We start from the raw sequence: 22,123 nt of genomic DNA on the forward strand, positions 1-22,123 counted from the left end.
ATGTGATGACCTTAAAGGTGTCAGTGAGAGACTTGAAGCTCTTCTGTTTCCACAGTCACATGTAGTAGCGCCTCCTGTTGGTGAGATAAAGTAATGCAGCTGTGTTTTGTGTTGCTCCTAAAACTGGATCCAACTTTTAGATCTTTGTTCACATTCAGGCTTCAAAAGTCTTTAAAGTGGCTCCATGTCAGAATGGAGGCCTGCAGTGCTGAAAGGATTTGGTAAAGAATCAAACAGATGATCAATAGAAACACATTTACAATCAGATCAGACACATTTTTAGAACAATCTTCATCTATTTGTGGATTCATGTTCAATAATGTGTGTGTGTTGATGACAGACTGTCTGTGACTCACTTTGTCTTTAATGTGCTCTCTGTCTGTCTCTCTCAGGTGTTCATGTTTACCAGAGGATGTATGGTTGTGAATGGGATGATGAGACTGGAGATGTTAATGGTTATTGTCAGGATGGTTATGATGGAGAAGACTTCCTCGTTCTGGACCTGAAGTCAGAGACATGGATCGCTGCCAAAAAACAGGCTTTCATCACTAAACTCAAGTGGGACAGTAACAAAGCTATGATGTCATACTGTAAAAACTATTTTACTCAGTATTGTCCTGAGTGGCTGAAGAAGTACGTGAACGCTGGGCGGAGCTCCCTGATGAGAACAGGTAAACTCCCCTGAGCTTCCTTTGCTGCAGACACATGAACACAACAATGTTCCTCTGTCTTTATCTGTTAGAATGAAAAGTGTGATCACAGTGAGTGTAAATCACCTGTATCTGTATCTCTCTACACAACAACACACTTTGATTTCTCTCTTTCTCTCTCACACATTTCACTGATTTCACTTTAAACTCTTGTCTTTGTTTGTCCTTTGATTGAGCTTTTATTTTGGTACATCTGGTGAATTTTCATATTAGCTAAATATTCAGTTTCACCCATGACATTTAGATTTAACATTTAGCATTTAGATTTATCATTTAGATTTAGATTTAACATTTAGCTTTAGCATTAAGATGTAATATTTAAACGTATCATTTTGATTTAACATTTTGATTTAATAATTTAGATTTAGCATTTAGATTTAACATTTAGCATTTCATATTTAACATTAGATTTGATATTTTAGATTTCTCATTTAATATTTAATATTGACATTATATTTTTACGAGAAAAGTAAATATCAAATATTGCTGTAAATCTGGTCAAACGTAACATAAAAAATTCACATGTTTTTTAGACGTAGTTTGTTGCTAAATGTTGCTAAAGGTTTGTGTTTATTTCATCATGATCAACTTTCCAATGGGCGTCCCATAGATATTTGCTGTAAAGCACAAACAGCAGCAGTAACACACTGAACATCCTTTCAATGAGCTGCTGTTCAAAGCTCACAGTGACTCTTTCCTTCACCACATTCAGGCTGAGATGTTCTCAGATCAACTCTTCCTCCTTCCTTCCTTCTCCTGCTCTTCATCATTAAAGCTCACTGTGTGCTCCTTCTCTTTCCTCTGCAGATCTTCCCTCCATCAAGCTCCTCCAGAGGACTCCCTCCTCTCCAGTCACCTGCCACGCTACAGGTTTCTACCCCCGCTATGCTGTGATGTTCTGGACGAAAGACCAGGAGGAGGTGTTGGAGGGCGTGAACCATGGAGAGATGCTCCCCAACCATGATGGGAGCTTCCAGATGAGCGTTGACCTGAACATTTCTCTGATCAGAGCTGAAGACTGGAGCAGGTACGACTGTGTGTTTCAGCTTAAAGGTGTGGAGGAAGATCTCACAGTCACTCTGGACAAAAGTGTGATTTTAAGCAACTGGAGAAAGTCTGATGGAGGTGAGAGACTCACTGACTTCACACTCAGAGCTGACTCACACAAAGCAGCATCACACTGTTGTTGTTGTTGTTGTTGTTGTTGTGTAGGTGATGGAGGTGTGGTGGGTGTTGTAGATGTTGTTGTTGGAGGTCTTGTTGTTGTGCTGCTGTTGATGGCCATCACTGGATTCTTCCTGTGGAGGGAGAGCTGTCCAGGTAAAATAAATAAAAACTGTTTTCATAAAATTTTTATTTGACTTTGATTGAAAGTATTTTAACTTTGCTCTAAATTATCTTTTTTGTTGATGTATTTTCTTTTTTGTAGGTGTTAAAAAGGGATTTTTTGGTCACTCAGAAGAGAAGAAAGGAAAGAACCCAAACATTCAGCAACAGGGTAAATAAATCTGAGCTTTGATCATTAAGGGTTTATACTACAAAGCCAGATAATTATATCCTGGATTTATCTCTGTTAGTGGGCTTCACCTAACCAAACATTGTCTGTCAGACAGAAGCTGTCCTATGAATCTAGATTACAACTCATTAAGTTAAGTGAGTTGATTTCAGCCTGGCTACGTGTGCTCTTATGACAGAGGAGTAGATTACAGTGTCAGACCAATCACAATCATGGAGGAACTGTGGAGAGAGATTTACGTCACAATTGAGGAATAATTCTTTAAAAATATGAAGAATTAAAATTCATAATTCAGACCAAAAACTACATTGTTGCTGCAGTAAAAGCAGAGAGTAAATAATGCAGGAATTGATGAGTGTTAATGCTTAAATTAGTGAGATTATAAATGGAGAATAAACAAACACTATGATTAGTTTCACTTTCACTTTGTCTGTGGCTCTGATGCTACATTTATATAGATCAGCCTAAATCATAAGGTGGACAATATTCATCTTACAGGACTGAGGATCTTAGCATCACCACAGAATACATGAATTAATTCATTAATTTATTTATTTATTGGTCTGAAAGCGTCCGATGCACACAGGCTTTATCAGATAACTTATTTTACTTATTTTACTTTCAGTTCATCAGATATAAATCTCTATATTTCCTATAGTAGAGGTAGACAACCAGCAGGGCTGGAAAAAATGTGTTTGTTCAGAGGGTCACATGATCAACATTCATGTTAGCATTTAGAATAATGAGCGATATGAGCATTAATACAGGAAAGAACAAAGAGTTTCTAGTAATTTTGTGTGTTTTTCTGTCATCCTGTGTATGTTTGTTGTTGTCTTGCTCGTTGTGAAGCATTTTGTGCATTTCTGTTATTCTTTTGTGTATTTTTCCTGTAAAATATATGTTTTTTGGAGTCATTATGTATTTGTGTGTATGTCATTTTGCTTTTTTTTGGAGTATTTTTTGTGTTTTTCTGTGTCATTTTCCTTGTTTGTTGGCACTGTGGGTTTGCAGAGTCATTTTTCGTGTTTCATTTGTCTTTTTGTGTACTTTTATTGTCATTTTCTGTAATTTTGTATTATTTTTAGAGTAATTTTGTGCATTATTGTCGACGTTTTTTTCACTTTTGTGTGAAAGTTTTCAGTAGTTTTGTGTTTTTGGAGTTTTTGGTTTTTATCTCAGCTTTTAATGTATTTTCCTGCAATGTTGTAATTCTTTGTATTTTTTTAATATATTCTTTCTCTTGTTTTTTTTGTATTTTTCTGTGATTTTCTACATTTACTTTGGGGGGGGAACATAAAATTAGACCGAGGGCCACATGTGACCCCCGGGCCACCAGTTGCCTATGTGTGTCCTATAGGATGTTATCGGTAAATGAAAGGTTTGCATTAATGTCTAAATATTTTCTCTCCTGTCAGCGTCACATCAGATCCACACAGTGACGTGTTCACAATGATCCTCCTTTTATTGGACAGAGAACTGATTGGTCAGGAGGTGGAAAATATGTTAGCTAGCTTTGTAGGACAGCACACACTGATTAAATCCTGGAAGTTAGCGCGATAAGTGGAAATCTAGCTTCGTAGTATAGGCCCTAACAGTCTTTATATCTGTGATTTAGTGGATTAATAACCATTGATTTCTTTCTTTATTATTATTTTTCTTCTTAGTGTCAGAGGAGATCATGACCTCTGAGGAAACTACTGACAGTCCACTGATGAATGGTTAGTCCATGTACCTCTGATGCTGTTCTGTCTCTTTGTTTGACCATTTGTGTGGTTTTACAGTCAAAAACAAAGTTTACAGAGATTTGTTTTTGTTGTAAATCTAAATCCCTGCAGAATGGGTCCATGGGTCATAGTTCATGTCATGTGCATCCTCATCATACACTATAGTGTACTGGTCCATGTATGTTTGTGGTCATTGGATTTTCTGTTCACAAAAAGGAACCAAATAACAAAATAAGTGGTTACCGTAATTTATTTTTCGTTTTTTTAAATTCAAAAATTAAAATTCAAGAGATTTTGAGAATGGTTAAACAAAATTTTAAATAGCAGTTGGTTTTCATTGTCTGATTCTAAAAATAAACGACAGAAAATAAACGCCTGTTTTTTCATTCGGTGCAACTGGAAGTTGCCGTTTTCAAAGTAAAAGCGAAATTTATGCTCAGATAACAAACTTTGTGGGCGTGTCAGTGCTGGTTTATGATTAGCACAAATTATTTTGAGGATACGGCGCTAAAATGGCGCCGACTGCCACCACAGGCACTGTGTAAATTCTGGTTCTATTAGCGATTGAGTTCCATTCTTTGTGGATGTGCAGACCCTAAGTATCATAACTGGCGTAAACTGGACAGTTTCTTAATGTTTGCTGAATTAACAAAAAGTTGTTGAAGAAATTAAAATTCTTCTGACCATCATTGTATTTCTCTGAGAATCAGTGTTAATGCTGCTGCTGATCTGTTTAATAAATATAAAAGACTTTTCTATCAACAACTACTTGGTCTTTTAACCCACGTTCTGTTTTTATTGTTTTACAGATGATGACGTATCAGTCATGTCCAGGTCATCTGTAGGCAGCTTCTCCACCGTTGGGAACGACACACCTCTGATTAAAACTTAAAAGCTGCACTTTTTAAAATCTCTTCTAATCATTCTGTGTACACTCTGTAACCCTGGAAATATTCATCCTCACATACGAAGTTCATTTTTAGAAAGCTTACTGATATGGAAATGTATAATATATATCTATATATCATCCATATTGGTATCTATAAATTATGGATACAATATGCATATAATTCTGTAAAATGTATACATTTATAGGTGAAATTGGCTGAAGCCATAATAAACACAGACAAGGCACAACATTTACTCATTTTTAAGGTTTTTTTAAAAGAGGTGAAAGTGAAGTACCAAAAGGCATTGAAGTCCTGTCGGATATTCCAATCCATAATCCATTTATTGCAGAGATGAGCAGATGAAATGACCAATAAAACCAAGTTGTAGATAAAAACACTCCACTAACATGAAAGCCATCAGGACTTTTGATTTGTGTTTTTGTTTAATGTTTTACTCTGAAGCTGTACCTCTGTATGTTTCCCCTGGTGGTTGTATTTGCACTTTTTGTATTTTACTATTTTATATGTTTGAATAAAGTTTGAAAGGAAAAAAAAAAATATACGCTTTACATGTTGTTCCTACAGGTAGGTCACAAGTTAACATTGAAACGGTGCAATTCCCCTGCGACCTCTGGTAAAAACGGTATGTAGAGATTAGAATCATGTGCTGACAGCTGATCAGTGTCCCAGCGGTTAATGCTCAGACACTGGTAAGGATTTATTTTTTCTCATTGACGCAGGATCGATTCCCAGTGGATGTGACTCAAGTGTTTATTTATTTGAATGACAGATCATATACGTGTTCATTGTTTTATTGTTTCATCGTATTATACAAACTGTAGATTTTGTAAAAACAATAAAAACACATAGGGTTGAAGAAGTGCGAGACACGTAACTTCCTGTTTACAACAGTCGCAGTGAGTTCACTTTGCACCGTGAAGTCTGGTGTTATAATGTGACGCTTCCGCACACAGAGCTGTAAACACTATCTCATATTAACGCTTTAAACTGTACAACGTAAATAAAAGCTACCTGGCATCAACGAGGGCACCTTAGCATCCTGGTCCTTTTTCAACACATCTGCCGTTGCTGTGGCAACAAGCCACGCTACCGGAAGTCGGTCGCCAGTTAAAATGGTCACTACTTAAACTATAACACCGGTCCTATAGTGATCACTTGTTTATGCCAACCTTCTTATTTTCCTTTCAATTATGTTATCAATGGAATTTAATCAATAATTTTATCGGTAATCATGTTCATTGTGGATCAGAGTTATCATTTAGATATGTTGTGTAGTGTTTTTAGTAAAACATTGTGCTTAATGGTTCCAAAGCACTTTAAACACAAGCTGCTTTTTTGATATTTATATTGAATATGTGCTATTATTTAAGTATTTAGATTATTAAATTATATAGTTAATCATATTGAGAATAATTTAATAATCTGAGAATCATGAAATTAAAAATATTGTACAATATTTGACTAATATATAGAATATAATTTATTTATAATACAACCTGTATTATTTAAGGAATTGTAGAGACATATTTGTATTACATGGTCCTGTTCTCTGCACAGACCAGGTTATTGATGGTGAGCTATGGAAAGGCATTAAAGCCACTGTATCCAGGAGAACCTGTAACTCAGAGTCTTCCAGCACTGAACCCCACTTCCTGCTTAATCCTGGAGGTAAGAGGCTCTTGTAGCATATGAACTGTTGCTCTCACACACGACACAACCTACCTCTGGACTCTAAATCCCTGCCTGGGTCAATGAACTGTTCATTTGTGTGTGAAGGAAATGGACAATTGAACATCAGGATCCAAGGAATTATTTGACTTTTCTTCATTAGTATTGTAATCTTGAATAATTAGTTTTCTAAGTGTTCTATATTTTGATTTGCAACAGGGTTCTCAGGAATTTAATATTCTTTATAGTTATCATACTTGACACTGTACATATGCACTGAATGGCCATTCAAAACAATGTTTGATGTTATTAAATGTCTTGTCTTGTTTCACATAATACATGGTATCTTTAAAAGCAATTTGTCTGTTTCTTCAGTTTCTGTTCCTCTCTCCTTGAGTTGTACTTAGTCTATTGATTTACTAGTCTAAAATTATACTAAAATACTTATTTCACTATTATTTTACATTGCTTAATAAGTATGTGTTACATAATCCTACATTTTCAATAAACACCATATCGCCAACAATTGGCTACGTGCTTACGTTAGCGTGATTATTATGGTTTGGTATTGGTTAAGACAAACGAAACGGTGCAAAACTAACAATAGGAGCTGAAATTAAGTTGTAAAATTAGTTAGCAAAAACCAAACATGTGGAGATATTTATCAGGTGTTGAAAAACCTCAACTGCAAAAAAAATGAAGGCTTCTGCCGACACAGGGAAAAATAATGAAGAAATTGAGGAGTTTTATTACTAAATGGATGTCGAGTCGTGAGTGGCTGGTATTCCACCATTTGTTCACCTTTAAAATGTGCATTATACAGTTTGTGGGGAGTGGGATTTGTTTACATTTGAAGAGCATGTATATTAGTAAAACATGTTTTCTCTACAGTACATGTAATTCTTACTACTGAGTACTTCTATTCTTTCTAACTACAGTGTTCCAGGGATTCAATTTTCATCTGAGTTAAGTTTATTTATTAAGTTATGAGAATCTACTTTATAAAAGGTTCACTTCTCTGACACACCCAAAGTTCCATATTACACCATTTAGACATCATTGTTTTTAAATTAAATGTTTATGTTTTGACCATTTTAATCTATTTCTGTAATAATCTAAAACAAAAACTGTTTAAAAAAACACGAATGCTTAAATCTACTTGTTAATCATAATGTAGTTTATTTTTGCTGGAAAAAATTTGGCTGGTGGAAAATCTGGTTTTCAAACAGTTTTAGAACATCTGATTTCAACTTAATCTTAATCTGACAAAAACACAACCAAGTACGTAAGTGATGAGACAAATCAGATATAAATAAGGCATCAGACTAACACTAAAAGTCAGTTTGACCCAAAATGCACAAAGTCTAAATCATCAACAAATAAGAATAACTGTATTTTAGAAAATTCCAGTCAATACATGTTAAACAAATCATGTTTATATACCTAAATAATCAAATAAAGCAGACACATTAGACCCCTAAATAATAAAACAATAATAAATAAATCAATAATCTTAAACATAATTTGTATTGCTTTAAATAACCAGTAATTGTCATCTTTAACTAACTATAATAACTGATTGTTGGGTTTGTAAATGCAAAACATCTTCTAATTAAAATAAATACTGTAAGATTTAAACTTTTTAAAACTGTGCTTTGACTAATAAAATGTCTTCCTGCATGTTTGACTCTGACAATCACAAACCAACGTGAAACGTCTCACAGTTTAAGTTTCGTTTTGACAACCTGACATTTTTCTTTTTAGTTGGTGACAGATGACGTAACGCCCTCTGTGAAATCCTATTGGTGGAGAGAAAACATGAACGTGTTTTTTTTTTTTTAATTCACCCTCAAAGTTCTTCAGGAAGAAGGAAACAAGAACAACCGCACCTGCTCTTCTGAAGAAGAGTTGAACCTTCGAGATAAATGTGAAAGAAACAAAAACAGCCAAAATGAAGTCTTCATTTTGGCTGTTTTTGTTTCTCTGTCGGAGTCTGAGTCTGAGTCTGCTGTCTGTTCCTGTAACTTCAGGTCAGTTTGATTAAATCTTTTTTAGAATGGTTTCTATACTCAGGACATATGTTTTATGTACAAATTATTGAAACAAAATGTTTTATTGTTGGTCGTTGGTCAGTATGTTTAAAATGATCATTTGATTTTCGTTTTCAAATTGAAAAACTAAAGGTTTTTCATGGTGAAGAAGGGATAAACAAACATTTGAAAATCTGTTGATTTTAAATTTTTGATCCTAAAACCAAAAAACAGAAATACCAGAGGATATGCCACCGGGTGTTGCTCTCCTGCCCCCTTCGTGCACATCTGGGTGGCCCTTGGTGCCGGGGGCTTGCGTGTCTCTCTGCCACTCTTTCCTCTTGCTCTCTGTCCCCCTGTCTCGTCCTCAACCCCCTCCTCCGCCTTCGCTCAGCGCCGGCTCTCCCGTTGGGTTTGGCGTGGGGGGCTCCTGTCGGCCCGGGGTGCTGTGGCCTTCGCTTGGGGGGCGGGCATTGCTGCGCTGGGTGGGTGGCTCGGGTGTTGGCTCGTCTGGGGGCCTGGGGTGGTGGGGTTTGTGGCTTCAGGACGGGGGGGTCCGGGATGGGGGTGGCGCTGGGGGCGGCTGCTCTTGGGGGCAGCACTTGCGTCCTGGGTTGTCGGGTGGCGAGGTGGTGCGGTGGGTTGCTCCGCCGGCCGGTCTGGGCGCCTTGGCCTGGTTCCCTGGGGCGCACCTTCGCTGAGCGTGCCGCTGGCGCAGTGGGCCGGGCCGCCCCCTCCCCCTCCTCCTCGGGGGCTCACTTGGGGGACCGCAGGGGCCGGCTTGTGTAGCTTCGGGGGGAGGGAAGGATGAGTTGTGGGTGGTTGGTCTGCTGGCTGGAGGCGCCGGGCCCCGTGGGTGCCGTGTCTGGGCCGGGGTGCCCCGGGGGTGGGTCTCTGGGTTCGGCGTCTCGGGGTGCGCCCTCCCACCGTCTGCCCGGGGGCGGGCTGACCCCACATCAATGTCGCTCTGCTGGCGACATTGATGTGGGGTTGCCGCGGGGGGTTTCCGGTTGTGCTGCTCGGCGCGTCTCTGGGGCCCGCGGTGCCGTGTGCCCGTCTGCGCCGTCTGCCCTCTCCGGTGGCCCGCCGTGCGGACGGGCCGGGCTCCTACCAGACAGGCCTCCTACATGGACACTTCACATCACTCACTCCCAGCTGGTCTGGCTCACCCACTTGTTGCACCACACTCACATACCCAACCCTTGGGGGGCTGGATGGTGGGGCTGGGGGTGGAGGGGGCCGCCGCCTGCGCTACTAAGTAGTGGCGCGGGGGCGGCATTCCCACCTCTGGCTGCCCTACTAATCCCTCCAATTTTAATTACACCTCAACACACCACCCCTCGGAGGGTGGGACAACCACTTCCACCCTCCGGAGCTATTGCACCACATACACATACTGTATATGAGGTCACTGCTGTATCTCTGGCACCAAAATATATGAATTATTTCTATATTTTCCCTGCTGTTTAAAAATGTCTTTGGAAAATATTTTTGAAATGGTAAAACAAGGCTTGTCATCTGTAAAAACACTGCAAATATATTGCACCGAAGTGTGAGTGGAAGGGGTTTTCAGCAAGATATGTGAGGAGTTTTATTTTGCACAGAAAAATATATGGTTCTCATATGTGTTCTTATTTTGAAAAGAACAACTTCCAGAGGACAAAAACAAAAAACGCCGGTTTTTGTTTCTGTTTTTCAATTTTAAATCAAAAATCAAATAATCAAATTGTTTATTTGTTTTTGGATTTCCTTTTCTGAACAGAAAATTCAATGACCAAAACATTCACTGACCGTTGATAAAGTTCACACACAAAGATTAACTTTGTGTTCAAATTAAAATGAGTCAGAATGACACAAAAGCCTGATGCTGTTTACGGTAATATAACATTAAATTTACATTTTAGCTTTGAGTGTTTTCCAGTCAGAGTTTTAGATAAATGTAGGTTTGTTTAGAAATAAATAAAAATAAAAGATAATAAAGGGGAAAAAACTCTGTGGCAACTTATAAAGCACAACATAGAGCAACAGAAACTCATCACAGCAAAAAGTTACATATTAGAGCCAGAACAAATAATCAGCTGAGCTATTGATCAATGTTGATTAATTATTAATGGATAAAATCAACCTGATTATTCAACCACACCTATTGATTGTTCAGCAACTCGTAATAACCGTAGTGTAAAATATATTAAATACTGTATATGTCAGGCCTTTAGCTGCTGAACAGTTTCCTCTATTGTTTTTGGGTTCACTGTAATAAACTGATATTGTAGTTGACTCCTCCCCCTTAGTGGCTGAAGCTGTTGAAGCTTTTTGTGATTTTGTTGGTTTGTGCTATGTTTGACTTTAATAATTGTATTTTTTAATTGAAAAATACAATCAATAAGTTGTAAATCTGAATGAATGACTCTGACTTTTTCTTACAGTGCTGCACACTCTGAGATATTTCTACACGGCTTCCTCTGACGTACCAAACTTACCAGAGTTTGTGGTTGTTGGTTATGTTGATGATGTTCAGATTATTCACTACAACAGTAACAGCAGGAGAGCAGTGCCCAAACAGGACTGGATGAAAGAAATAACAGATCAACAGTTCTGGAAGGAAGAGACTTGGAGAGCCAAGGAAGATCAGAAGAGGTTCAAAGACAACCTTGAAACCTTAAAGCAGCGTTTCAACCAAACTGGAGGTTTGTTAAAGTTCTCTTGTTCTTTCTAATGCTGATGTGTGACAGTGTGTGTTAATGCTTGTTGTGTAGCTGTAAACAGACGTGTGGACACACACTGAAAACGTCTCCTTCAAACCCTGAATAGAAAGCACAGCATCACTAAGTGAATGCTGCAGGAACCATTCCCAAAGCTGGAAAAATGCTGATGTCAGCACTTCCTCTGTCGTCCCTCAGAGTCACTAGATTCTCCATTGTTGTGTATTGTGGATGTGATGACCTTAAAGGTGTCAGTGAGAGACTTGAAGCTCTTCTGTTTCCACAGTCACATGTAGTAGCGCCTCCTGTTGGTGAGATAAAGTAATGCAGCTGTGTTTTGTGTTGCTCCTAAAACTGGATCCAACTTTTAGATCTTTGTTCACATTCAGGCTTCAAAAGTCTTTAAAGTGGCTCCATGTCAGAATGGAGGCCTGCAGTGCTGAAAGGATTTGGTAAAGAATCAAACAGATGATCAATAGAAACACATTTACAATCAGATCAGACACATTTTTAGAACAATCTTCATCTATTTGTGGATTCATGTTCAATAATGTGTGTGTGTTGATGACAGACTGTCTGTGACTCACTTTGTCTTTAATGTGCTCTCTGTCTGTCTCTCTCAGGTGTTCATGTTTACCAGAGGATATCTGGTTGTGAATGGGATGATGAGACTGGAGATGTTGATGGTTATTGTCAGGATGGTTATGATGGAGAAGACTTCATCAGTCTGGACCTGAAGTCAGAGACATGGATCGCTGCCAAACAACAGGCTTTCATCACTAAAGACAAGTGGGACAGTGACAAAGCTATGATGTCATACTATAAATACTACTATACTAAGGATTGTCCTGAGTGGCTGAAGGAGTACTTAAACGCTGGGCGGAGCTCCCTGATGAGAACAGGTAAACTCCCCTGAGCTTCCTTTGCTGCAGACACATGAACACAACAATGTTCCTCTGTCTTTATCTGTTAGAATGAAAAGTGTGATCACAGTGAGTGTAAATCACCTGTATCTGTATCTCTCTCTACACAACAACACACTTTGATTTCTCTCTTTCTCTCTCACACATTTCACTGATTTCACTTTAAACTCTTGTCTTTGTTTGTCCTTTGATTGAGCTTTTATTTTGGTACATCTGGTGAATTTACATATTAGCTAAATATTCAGTTTCACCTGTGACATTTAGATTTAACATTTAGCATTTAGATTTATCATTTAGATTTAGATTTAACATTTAGCTTTAGCATTAAGATGTAATATTTAAACGTATCATTTTGATTTAATAATTTAGATTTAGCATTTAGCATTTCATATTTAACATTAGATTTGATATTTTAGATATATCATTTAATATTAAACATTGACATTATATTTTTACGAGAAAAGTAAATATCAAATATTGCTGTAAATCTGGTCAAAAGTAACATAAAAAATTCACATGTTTTTTAAACATGGTTTGTTGCTAAATGTTGCTTAAAGTTTGTGTTTATTTCATCATGATCAACTTTCCAATGGGCGTCCCATAGATATTTGCTGTAAAGCACAAACAGCAGCAGTAACACACTGAACATCCTTTCAATGAGCTGCTGTTCAAAGCTCACAGTGACTCTTTCCTTCACCACATTCAGGCTGAGATGTTCTCAGATCAACTCTTCCTCCTTCCTTCCTTCTCCTGCTCTTCATCATTAAAGCTCACTGTGTGCTCCTTCTCTTTCCTCTGCAGATCTTCCCTCCATCAAGCTCCTCCAGAAGACTCCCTCCTCTCCAGTCACCTGCCACGCTACAGGTTTCTACCCCCGCTATGCTGTGATGTTCTGGAGGAAAGACCAGGAGGAGGTGTTTGAGGGCGAGGACCACGGAGAGATGCTCCCCAACCATGATGGGAGCTTCCAGATGAGCGTTGACCTGAACATTTCTCTGATCAGAGCTGAAGACTGGAGCAGGTACGACTGTGTGTTTCAGCTTAAAGGTGTGGAGGAAGATCTCACAGTCACTCTGGACAAAAGTGTGATTTTAAGCAACTGGAGAAAGTCTGATGGAGGTGAGAGACTCACTGACTTCACACTCAGAGCTGACTCACACAAAGCAGCATCACACTGTTGTTGTTGTTGTTGTTGTTGTTGTGTAGGTGTTGTTGCTGCTGCTGTTGTTGGAGGTCTTCTTCTTCTTCTTCTTCTTCTTCTGTTGTTGTCCATCACTGGATTCTTCCTGTGGAGGAAACGCTCTGCAGGTAATAAATGAAAACTGTTTTTATGGATCTTAAAACACTTTTATTTCACTTTTGTTGTTGAATTTATCTAAACTTTCTTCTCAATCTAATCAATAATTTTCCTTTTTCTCTTTTTTGTTTCATTCAGGGTTCAAACGTACGAACAGTGAGTCCTTCTGATATTTACATGTTTACTCTGTGTGTTTATGATTGACTTTAATGTAAATATGAATGATTTTTCTCTGAATCCTTTGGTCTTTTGTTTCCATCTGAAGTGAACTTTACTGATTCATTTCCTATAATATGTTCAGTGTTGAAAAGAATCAGTATTTCCTCTTGTCCACTAGATGGACATGATGGGTGGAGATGCTCATCACTCTTAGATGATAAAAACAATGGTTTAATAAACCAGTTTTTATCCTTTGATTTTTAAACTTTGCTGTTAATAAAATATGAAAGTACTAGTAATTAATCTTTTTTAATAAATTTAACTTTAAACATAATCAGAGTTTGTTAACATTAGTTTTTTTTTAGTATTTTTAATCAGAAAGGCCTGAACAAACATCTGAAGTGCATGTGTTTGATATTTATGTGTTTGTCATGACTTTGTCTTTTAAAACATGGAACTCTTGAGTTACTGCAATGATCATAAAAATGTGTTTTACTAAACGTTACTTTAGGGGAAGTGAAAAACTGGGACAAAGTTCACAGCAAGACGAGGATTTTATTCTGTTAACTGTTTTTTTTCAGGAAATTGACTTTGATCTCATGACAATTTTTCGGCTGCCAGCTGCCAGTCTTCCTCAGAGGCATCTGCTGATCGATTTGATGTGTCTGTATGAGTTCCCCCTGGGCGTGGCCAACTTGACAGTTCTGTCAGGCTGGCCACGCCCATTATCACCTGATGGTCTCTGGAGAAGAGACGATCAGCAGACACCTCTGAGGAAGACTGGCAGTTCACAGTCGAAGCTTGTCAGTAGATCAAAGTCAATTTCCTGAAAAAATGTTGTCTTAATAAAATAAACCTTCACATATTATTCAAAATGAACTTTAAGGGATTAATTTCCTGAACATGTTTTTTTAATCAAAGTTTGATGTGTTAGAAGCAGGAAAAGTGTTGACTTCTCATTCAAGAGTCCTCTTTATACCTGGATCATTGTGTAAATGATACTCAAATATATTTACAGGAATTCACAGTTTTCCTGGTGCTTATATCGCATGATGGCAAGGGTGGACTGGCGTACGGGGACACCGGGGATTTCCTCAGGGGGGCCTGCCAGTGGGCCGGTAGGCCGCGGGGTCGGACCATGAGAAAGAGAAAAAGAAAGGGGGAATAAACATACCTGTCAAGTATCCCATTTTGGCCGGGAAACTCCCGTATTTTACCCTTCTTTCCGCCATCGTCCCATATTAGTATTTTCCGTAAATATCCTGTATTTTAATGTAATGATAATTAAAAGATGCCATACTAAACTGAACGCTGTTGCTAGCCTTGCGAGAACTGCCACTCAGGCCATTTCAGGTGGCAGTTCTCGCGAGGCTAGTGACGGCGTTTGTGCCGACAGTAGCAACAAACCCGTAAACAACTCAGAAGAGAGATGGATGAATGTAAGAAGACCTTCTGGTGAAAGAAAACAAAGAACTGGTGTAAATACGTAGTTAAATGTGACAGAGTTTATCTTCCTAAAGAGCAGCAGGATGTGACACAGTGACACGTTCTGTTAGATTAATAACTGAGATTTTAACGTCTCCCACAGCGGAAGGAACGACCCAAGTCAGCATGAAAAATCACAAGCACCACAAATATACATTTAAATATATATTTCAAAAAGTGTTAAATGATGTAAAGCCTGCAACAAATGTGTCTAATAAGTCATTAGTGAATACCAGAGAACCACATGAGTGAGCATGAAAAATTATAAAAATATATGTAATGAAAATAAAATGTTAATGTCTAACTTAAAGACAAGCAACGTTAAAATAACAGTAAATATGCAATGAATTGACTTGTATATGAACTGTTAGTATATTAAATAAACAAATATGCTTCCTGTACCCATTTATTTTTTAATATAGGCTGTTTTATGATGTAGGAATTAGAGCTGGGCAATATATCGAGATTTAAGATCAAAGTCAAAGTCAGCTTTATTGTCAATTCCTTTGCATAAACAAACATACAAGGGAATCGAGAAGACGTTTCTCACTTCCCACGGTGAACAGATAAAGTGCTCAGGCATAACAGAAAAGACATTCCTATACTAAAGGTAGACATACAATTTTTACAACAGATAAAACATTTACTAATACTAAAACTAATACTAATATATAAATACTAAAACTAATACTAATAGTTTTACTACTCTGGTCTTTGGAGACAGCAGACGTGTTTTCGTTTGCTCCGATAACACGACCTTGGCTACAGCTGAACAGCCTGAAAAACTGGGCCCAAGACTGAAGGAAAATGGTGAAAAAACCGCAGGGAGGCCCTTCAGAACCCAATTCGGGTTTGGAAGAGGTCAAGGAGATGATACGCGAGGGTCTACAAAACCTATCTGCCGAGATAAAGTCGTTGGAAAAGACGCTGGAAAACTCACTGGAAAGACTACAAAGCGAAACAAAGGTACTGAAAGAAAAGAATGAAAGAAATGCTGAAGAGATAAAATTGTTGAACGCGAGGGTTGAACAGCTGGAACAAAAGGAAAGAGAGAAAGATGTCATCATCACAGGCCTAAAGATAAAACCCAGGAGTGACGAAGAAACAAAATCGATTGAACAACAGGTCATTGACTACCTGAAGTCGAAGGACATTGTCCTGAACCCTGACAACATCAACTCCTGCCATCTACTGCCAAAGAGAAATGATACCAGAGCTGTAAAAATAGCCTTCACGAATATAAAATTCAAAGGAGAACTACTCAAGCAAAGAAATAAACTCAAGGGAACGAAGGTGTACATCAATGAAAACCTGACGAAACAAAATGCAAGCATTGCATGGAAAGCACGCCAAATAAAAAAAGAAGGAAAGATTATGAAGACTTGGTCAAAAAACTGCAGGATTTACATCCTGGAAGAAGAGGACGGAAAACCAGTTCTTGTCAAAACGATGGACAACTTGGGAAAATACGAAGGATCCACCTAAACAACAACATTACTGATGGTAATCATGGATATGGACCCAGATCTATATAAACACTGGAAACAAAACTCAGACTGTGATTATTTTACGGAGACCGATTTAAATGTGAAACCAAGAGTAAAAAAGGTCTGTCATTTATTCATTTCAATTGCTAGGTGGTGGGGTGAGTAAGGATTACATTAAATTTAAATTCAAAGTGTTTATTGTCATATGTGCAGTTAGAAACACGATTTTTTTTTTTTTTTTTTTTTTTTTTTATACAATGAAATTACTGCCTTGCTTATGAGCTGGGATATAATAATGTGTTTATACAAGTTAAATCTAACAGTGGAAAATACAACACTGCCAATAAAACTAACAACAGCAGTTAGAAACATGCTTATGAACTAAGATATATTACATTAAAATACTGCCTTGCTTGTGAACTGGGATGTAGTGATGTGTTTATACAAGTTGGATCTGATCCCATCATCAGACAGTGGAGGATACAACACTGCCAATGGAACTAACAACAGCTGGATTACCCTTGATGTAGAGACAAAACAAGGTGACATTGTGGATGAAAAGGGAAAAACCTTCCAAACACCTTTGAAAGAGGAACTATTCTTGAACTGGAGGAATGCTAACAACGTCTGGCAGGGAACAAGGCGAACACAAACAAAGATAGAGAGGACAACACTGACTACAGATGGACGTTCAGAAGAAATCAAGAATGTTTGACCAGAGAGACATGTAAACCCATGTAAATTTGCGATGGTAAAACAGGGGACGGGACCCGGATAAGCAAACTGCTTCTCTCGTCTCCTTTTTCGGCATGTACAAAAAAAGAAAAAAAAAAAAAAAAAAAAGTGAATGTAACCATGTCGGAAATAAACTGAATAAATAAATAAAATAAATAAATAAATATATAAATACTAAAACTAATACTAATATATAAATACAGTGTGTAGGTGGGAGTAGCAGCATGAGTTCCTATATAGTTTAAGATGTATCAAGTTTTCTATTTTGGCGATATAGAAAACTACCACATCGCATCTATCAATATATATATTTTGTATAAAAATATTTGTTTTAGGAGTCACTGCTTTTACTTCTCAGAACGACATGTAAAGCTAAGTTAGATGGATTCCTGAGTGCGTTCTAACCCAGACCTTCCCCATAACACACCACACTACAGAACTCACTCACACTTGCTGTCCCTTACAGGTGAAAAAGCCAAAAGTGACACATATTGATCAGCTGTTTGTTAATAAATGTGTCTGTGTAGCATTTTGCATCAGCAAATTTAACCCAGAATTGTCTTTCTGGTCAGACTTTATTTGGAATAAAATGATCAAGATTTATATCATATATCACCATTTTGAGAAAATATATTGAGATATGAATTGTGGTCCATATCACCAGCCGTAGTAGGAATGTTCACAGCAATTCAATGTTATGTTATTGTAAACTGTGGGAAAAAAAGTCGTAATTTTGACAAAATCTTTTATTTTCCTCAAATTATTAAATAAAACTTTCCTTAACTAAATAGAAATTTGTCACAAATGTAGGAAATTTAAAGTGAGGACCCTGTTGGGACTAATATCTACCAGAGGTGGTAAAAGTTCTAGTCTTCAATACTCAAGTAAAAGTATAGATACTTAATAAAAAAAATTGACTGGTAAAAAAAAAAAGTACATGCTACTAAATGTACTTAAGTAACAGAAGTAAAAGAAATGTCTCTTCAATAATAAAACAGGATTTTTAAACCAACAAATTCCATATCTTTTATTTTGTAGAAATACAAAGTACAAGTTAAATTTGTTTCCTTTGAACAGCTGGATAATTTAGCACTCATTATAAAAAAACATCTGTAGATAAAAGGTGTCAAGAAAAAACAGTGCAAATGCTGAATTAAACTCAGAGCAGCTTTGAGTTTAAAATTTTGAAAAACTTTAGAATGTTTGCTTCCTTTTACATTGTGTCGTCATTTTTAAAGTCTTTCAAGTAACGAGCTTATTTTTAAAATGTAAGGAGTAAAAGTAAAGTCACCAAAAAGATAAATACTCAAGTAGTTTTTTTCTGGTATCATTACTTTACTTTTTATTGTATGTTTCCAACTGACTTTAAACTTAGATTTGATGTGTTTTTCAGCCTCTGACACTTCGTCTTCCTCAGCGTCAGAGATGAGAACTGAGTACATCACCAAATGGACAAAGTGATCACATGATGTCTTCCAACCCAGATTTTAGATGGAGCTGAGGTGTTAGTGTGGTTCTAAACATGACATTGATGTTTTATGATCAGAAAGCTGATTGATGTGATAATAAAGCTGTGTAATAATGTGTCTCTCTGTTTGCTCCTTCAGGGGACCAGTGAGGAGCAGAGATGGATGATAACACCACCCAGCTCCTGAACGCACCACAACAAACATCACTTTGTACTTGACTTCAAGTCCAACCTGTCACAAGTGCAGATGTTGATCCTCCAGATTGGCACATGTGCAGAAAAGGTTTTGGAACTTGTTGAGAAGTGGCAGAAATTGGAGTAATGTTGCAAAAATACATTAAAAGGAGCAAAAATATGGCAAGAAAAAGAGATGTAAATAGGTTAAAATGTGGGAAGTTTGGTGTAGTTGCAGAAATAGGCTCAGATTGTTAAAAAAAAATGGTTTTAGTTTCTTAAAGGCATCTGGTGACCGTTTCCCAGTGTCTTGCAACCCTAAATAGGGTTGCAAGACACTGGGAAATGCATTAGACGACCAGAGATTTTTGGGAAAATGTGAAATTAGTAGTTGGAAAAAAATACTCAAAAAATAATTCCAATGGCTCCTGAATTAAGAATTTTAGGGTTAAATATATACCCCCAAAAATATAATTTTCCTGAAAATGAACAGATCCTGATTAACATGCCTCCTACAGGACAAAAGGGAAAATGCAATGTTTTGGTAAAAAATTAACAATCCAAATATTACATAGTGAATAAGACAAATGTTAATGAGTTTTCCTTTAAAATGACCGACATAATGAAAGAGAAATATGAAACATTTGAAAAGATATGGAGGATGTTTGATGATGTCAAGAAATATGATTTTGAGGATGATAAAGATGAGGAATAACTTTTATTGAGTTTTAGTTTTTTTTAAATGATCTAATTAAATGATCTATTTTAAACATCTATTTTAAGAACACCCATTTATATGTTTGTTACATGTTGGTTTGGTGTTGGAGAGTGTGAATAATTTTGTGAATAGCAGATCTTATAAAAGTGAATAAATGAATTTGTAAACAAAGTCAAGACTCTTGGAGAATTTCTTTGTTTTTAACAATAATAATTATTTCACATGTGGGGTTTATATGATTATTTCTCTTAATATAATGAGCACTTAACACCAATATAATTTAGTGTATTAATACTTATATATTTTTACAGCATATGTATGGTTAATAAAAGTGATGGCCCTCAATGTTAATATTCTAAAAACTATTTTGATTGTTTCTTTGAATGAAAGCAAAAAGTGTTGTCTTGTATGTTTTCTTTGTTATTCTGTGTATTTTTATTGTTTTGTATTTTTGGAGTCATTTATGTGTATCTTTGCTGTCATTTTCGAATACTTTTCAGTTTGTTGTAAATTTTTAGTCATCTTGTACATTTTAGGAGTATTTTTTTGTGTTTCTGCTGTTTGTGTATTTTTCTGTTGTTTTGCGTATTTTTGTTGGTTTGTGTGTTTTTCTAATTTTTGCTGAAAAATGTGCATTTGGAGTAATGTACTACATTGAATGAATAATAATAAAATGTGTTATATATTTTTTGTGTTTTTGAATTTGAATTTTGTATTTTGGAGTCATTTTGCAATTTTTCTCTAACTTTGTGTTTATTTTTGTTTTGTGTTTTTGCTGTGGTTTTGTGTGTTTGGTTATTTTGTATGTTTTTGTTCTTGTATGTTTTCGTTGCCATTTTGTGTAATTTTGTTGTCACATTGTATTTTTGCTGTCATTTATGTGTATCTTTGCTGTTGTTTTGCATGTTTTAGGAGTAAATCTTTGTTTTTTTTGCTGTTTGTGTAGTTTTAGTTTTGGTACTTTTCTTGTTCTGTGTATTTTTTCCATCACTTTTTGTGCGTTTGGAGTCATTTTTTTTCTAAAGTTGTGTATTTTTAGTGTCGTTTTGTGAGTGATGTGGTGTGTTTCCTTTGGTCCACCAGTGTCCTGAGTGTGTTCTTTGTGATGAACAGTGAAAGATGCATGGCCCTGCCTGTGATTCTGCAGGTGATGGGGGGCGTGGCTAACCTGTGTTTTTATGTAAAACTGTAGTAACTCACTTTTTCCACCAGAGGTCAGTAATTTACTGCAACGATAGACAAAAAATTACATTTCACATTTAGGAAATTATAACCCTCTCATAAATGCGATTCATAGTTTTCATAATCATTTAAAATTTAATAATACATTTTTATAAATACAAATAATTCATTTATTTGGTTAAAATGACAGAAAGACACAGGGGGAGAACTTATTTTTGTTCCGTTTTATTGCGTTGCTGGGGGTAATAAGTAGCTGTGGCTCCTGAGCAGCATAAGGTGATGATAGCCTACCTGAAGTGTCTGAGAGAAATCGATGAAAAAAGGAGATCTAAAGTTGTCATTTAAGAAGAAGATTTCAGCTTTATTCCCTTTATTGGAGTTGATGCGGTCAATGAGGTATTTTATTTGTGAAATGTGTGAAATATGTGTGTCTTTATGTGAGTTGAGTTAAGTTTAGTATTTTATTTTCTTAGTTCTGACGGCATTGGACATGTAAAGACATGTTCAAATATATTTAAACAAGTGAATGAATTTAGTTAGTTTTTTTTCTTCTTCTAAATGATTCACTATTGAAGTCAAATATTCTAAAATCTGTTTATTAACACAACAGGAAATTGATGAAATAGTTCATTACCTTGATTTGTCCTTGAACGTGCATAATAACAAAGAATAATTGAAATTGTGTTTTTTTTTGTTTTTGTTTTTAACTTTTGCTGTTAGTACATTTATTAAAGGAGTGAATGTTGCTCTGATATTGTAAATACATTTTATGCTACTTACTCCAGTAAAAAAATGTTTTACTAAAAGTAAATATTTTTCTAGAACTCGATACTAACTTTGGCAAAAAAATAAAAAAATAAATATATAAATGGATTCATAAATTTAAAACTCCCGTTTCTACATTTACTATTTACTATTATTAAAATATTTTGAAAAATTACTATAACATTTGTTTGATCCAAATCTGCTGCTAAAGTTGAACTAATTACTTGTTTCTTAATTCTCAAATAACCTCATGTTTTAGATTTCATCTTACTTAATATTTTTTTTATATATTTTTTTCGTTTGTTATTCAGTTATTCATGGTTTTATGAATCAGCTGTTGTATGTTCTCTGTAAAGGTTTTTTTGGTTTTTTTTGTTAATTAAATATTTTAATAGTAAATTTAAAAAATTGGATAAAACACATTTTCAAGTGTTCACTTGTGATTGTAAAGTTTACGAGGTAACATGAA

The 22,123-nt window shown here is 36.3% G+C and overlaps 1 protein-coding gene across 5 annotated transcripts in view; it reads left to right on the forward strand.

Moving 5' to 3' along the window:
* The window catches only part of LOC114472535 (major histocompatibility complex class I-related gene protein-like), a 33,870-nt gene extending 14,729 nt beyond the window's left edge, over window positions 1-19,141 (forward strand). The window contains exons 1-8 of one of the 5 annotated variants that reach the window (XM_028461858.1): window positions 8,443-8,559; window positions 10,986-11,246; window positions 11,885-12,163; window positions 12,986-13,303; window positions 13,391-13,492; window positions 13,620-13,637; window positions 18,741-18,849; window positions 18,955-19,141. In XM_028461858.1, the coding sequence (XP_028317659.1) occupies window positions 8,481-8,559; window positions 10,986-11,246; window positions 11,885-12,163; window positions 12,986-13,303; window positions 13,391-13,492; window positions 13,620-13,637; window positions 18,741-18,808 (1,125 nt within the window). In that variant the 5' untranslated portion in view covers window positions 8,443-8,480 and the 3' untranslated portion in view covers window positions 18,809-18,849; window positions 18,955-19,141. Of the gene's footprint in view, window positions 1-392; window positions 672-1,517; window positions 1,836-1,922; window positions 2,031-2,139; window positions 2,209-3,890; window positions 3,945-4,759; window positions 5,461-8,442; window positions 8,560-10,985; window positions 11,247-11,884; window positions 12,164-12,985; window positions 13,304-13,390; window positions 13,493-13,619; window positions 13,638-18,740; window positions 18,850-18,954 lie in introns of those variants that run through there. The other 4 variants (XM_028461859.1, XM_028461857.1, XM_028461860.1 and 1 more) reach the window with 4 other exon arrangements.
* The last annotated feature ends 2,982 nt before the right edge of the window (window positions 19,142-22,123 follow it).

The sequence above is a fragment of the Gouania willdenowi genome, chromosome 11 (genome assembly GCF_900634775.1).
Source record: "Gouania willdenowi chromosome 11, fGouWil2.1, whole genome shotgun sequence".
NCBI lineage: Eukaryota > Metazoa > Chordata > Actinopteri > Blenniiformes > Gobiesocidae > Gouania > Gouania willdenowi.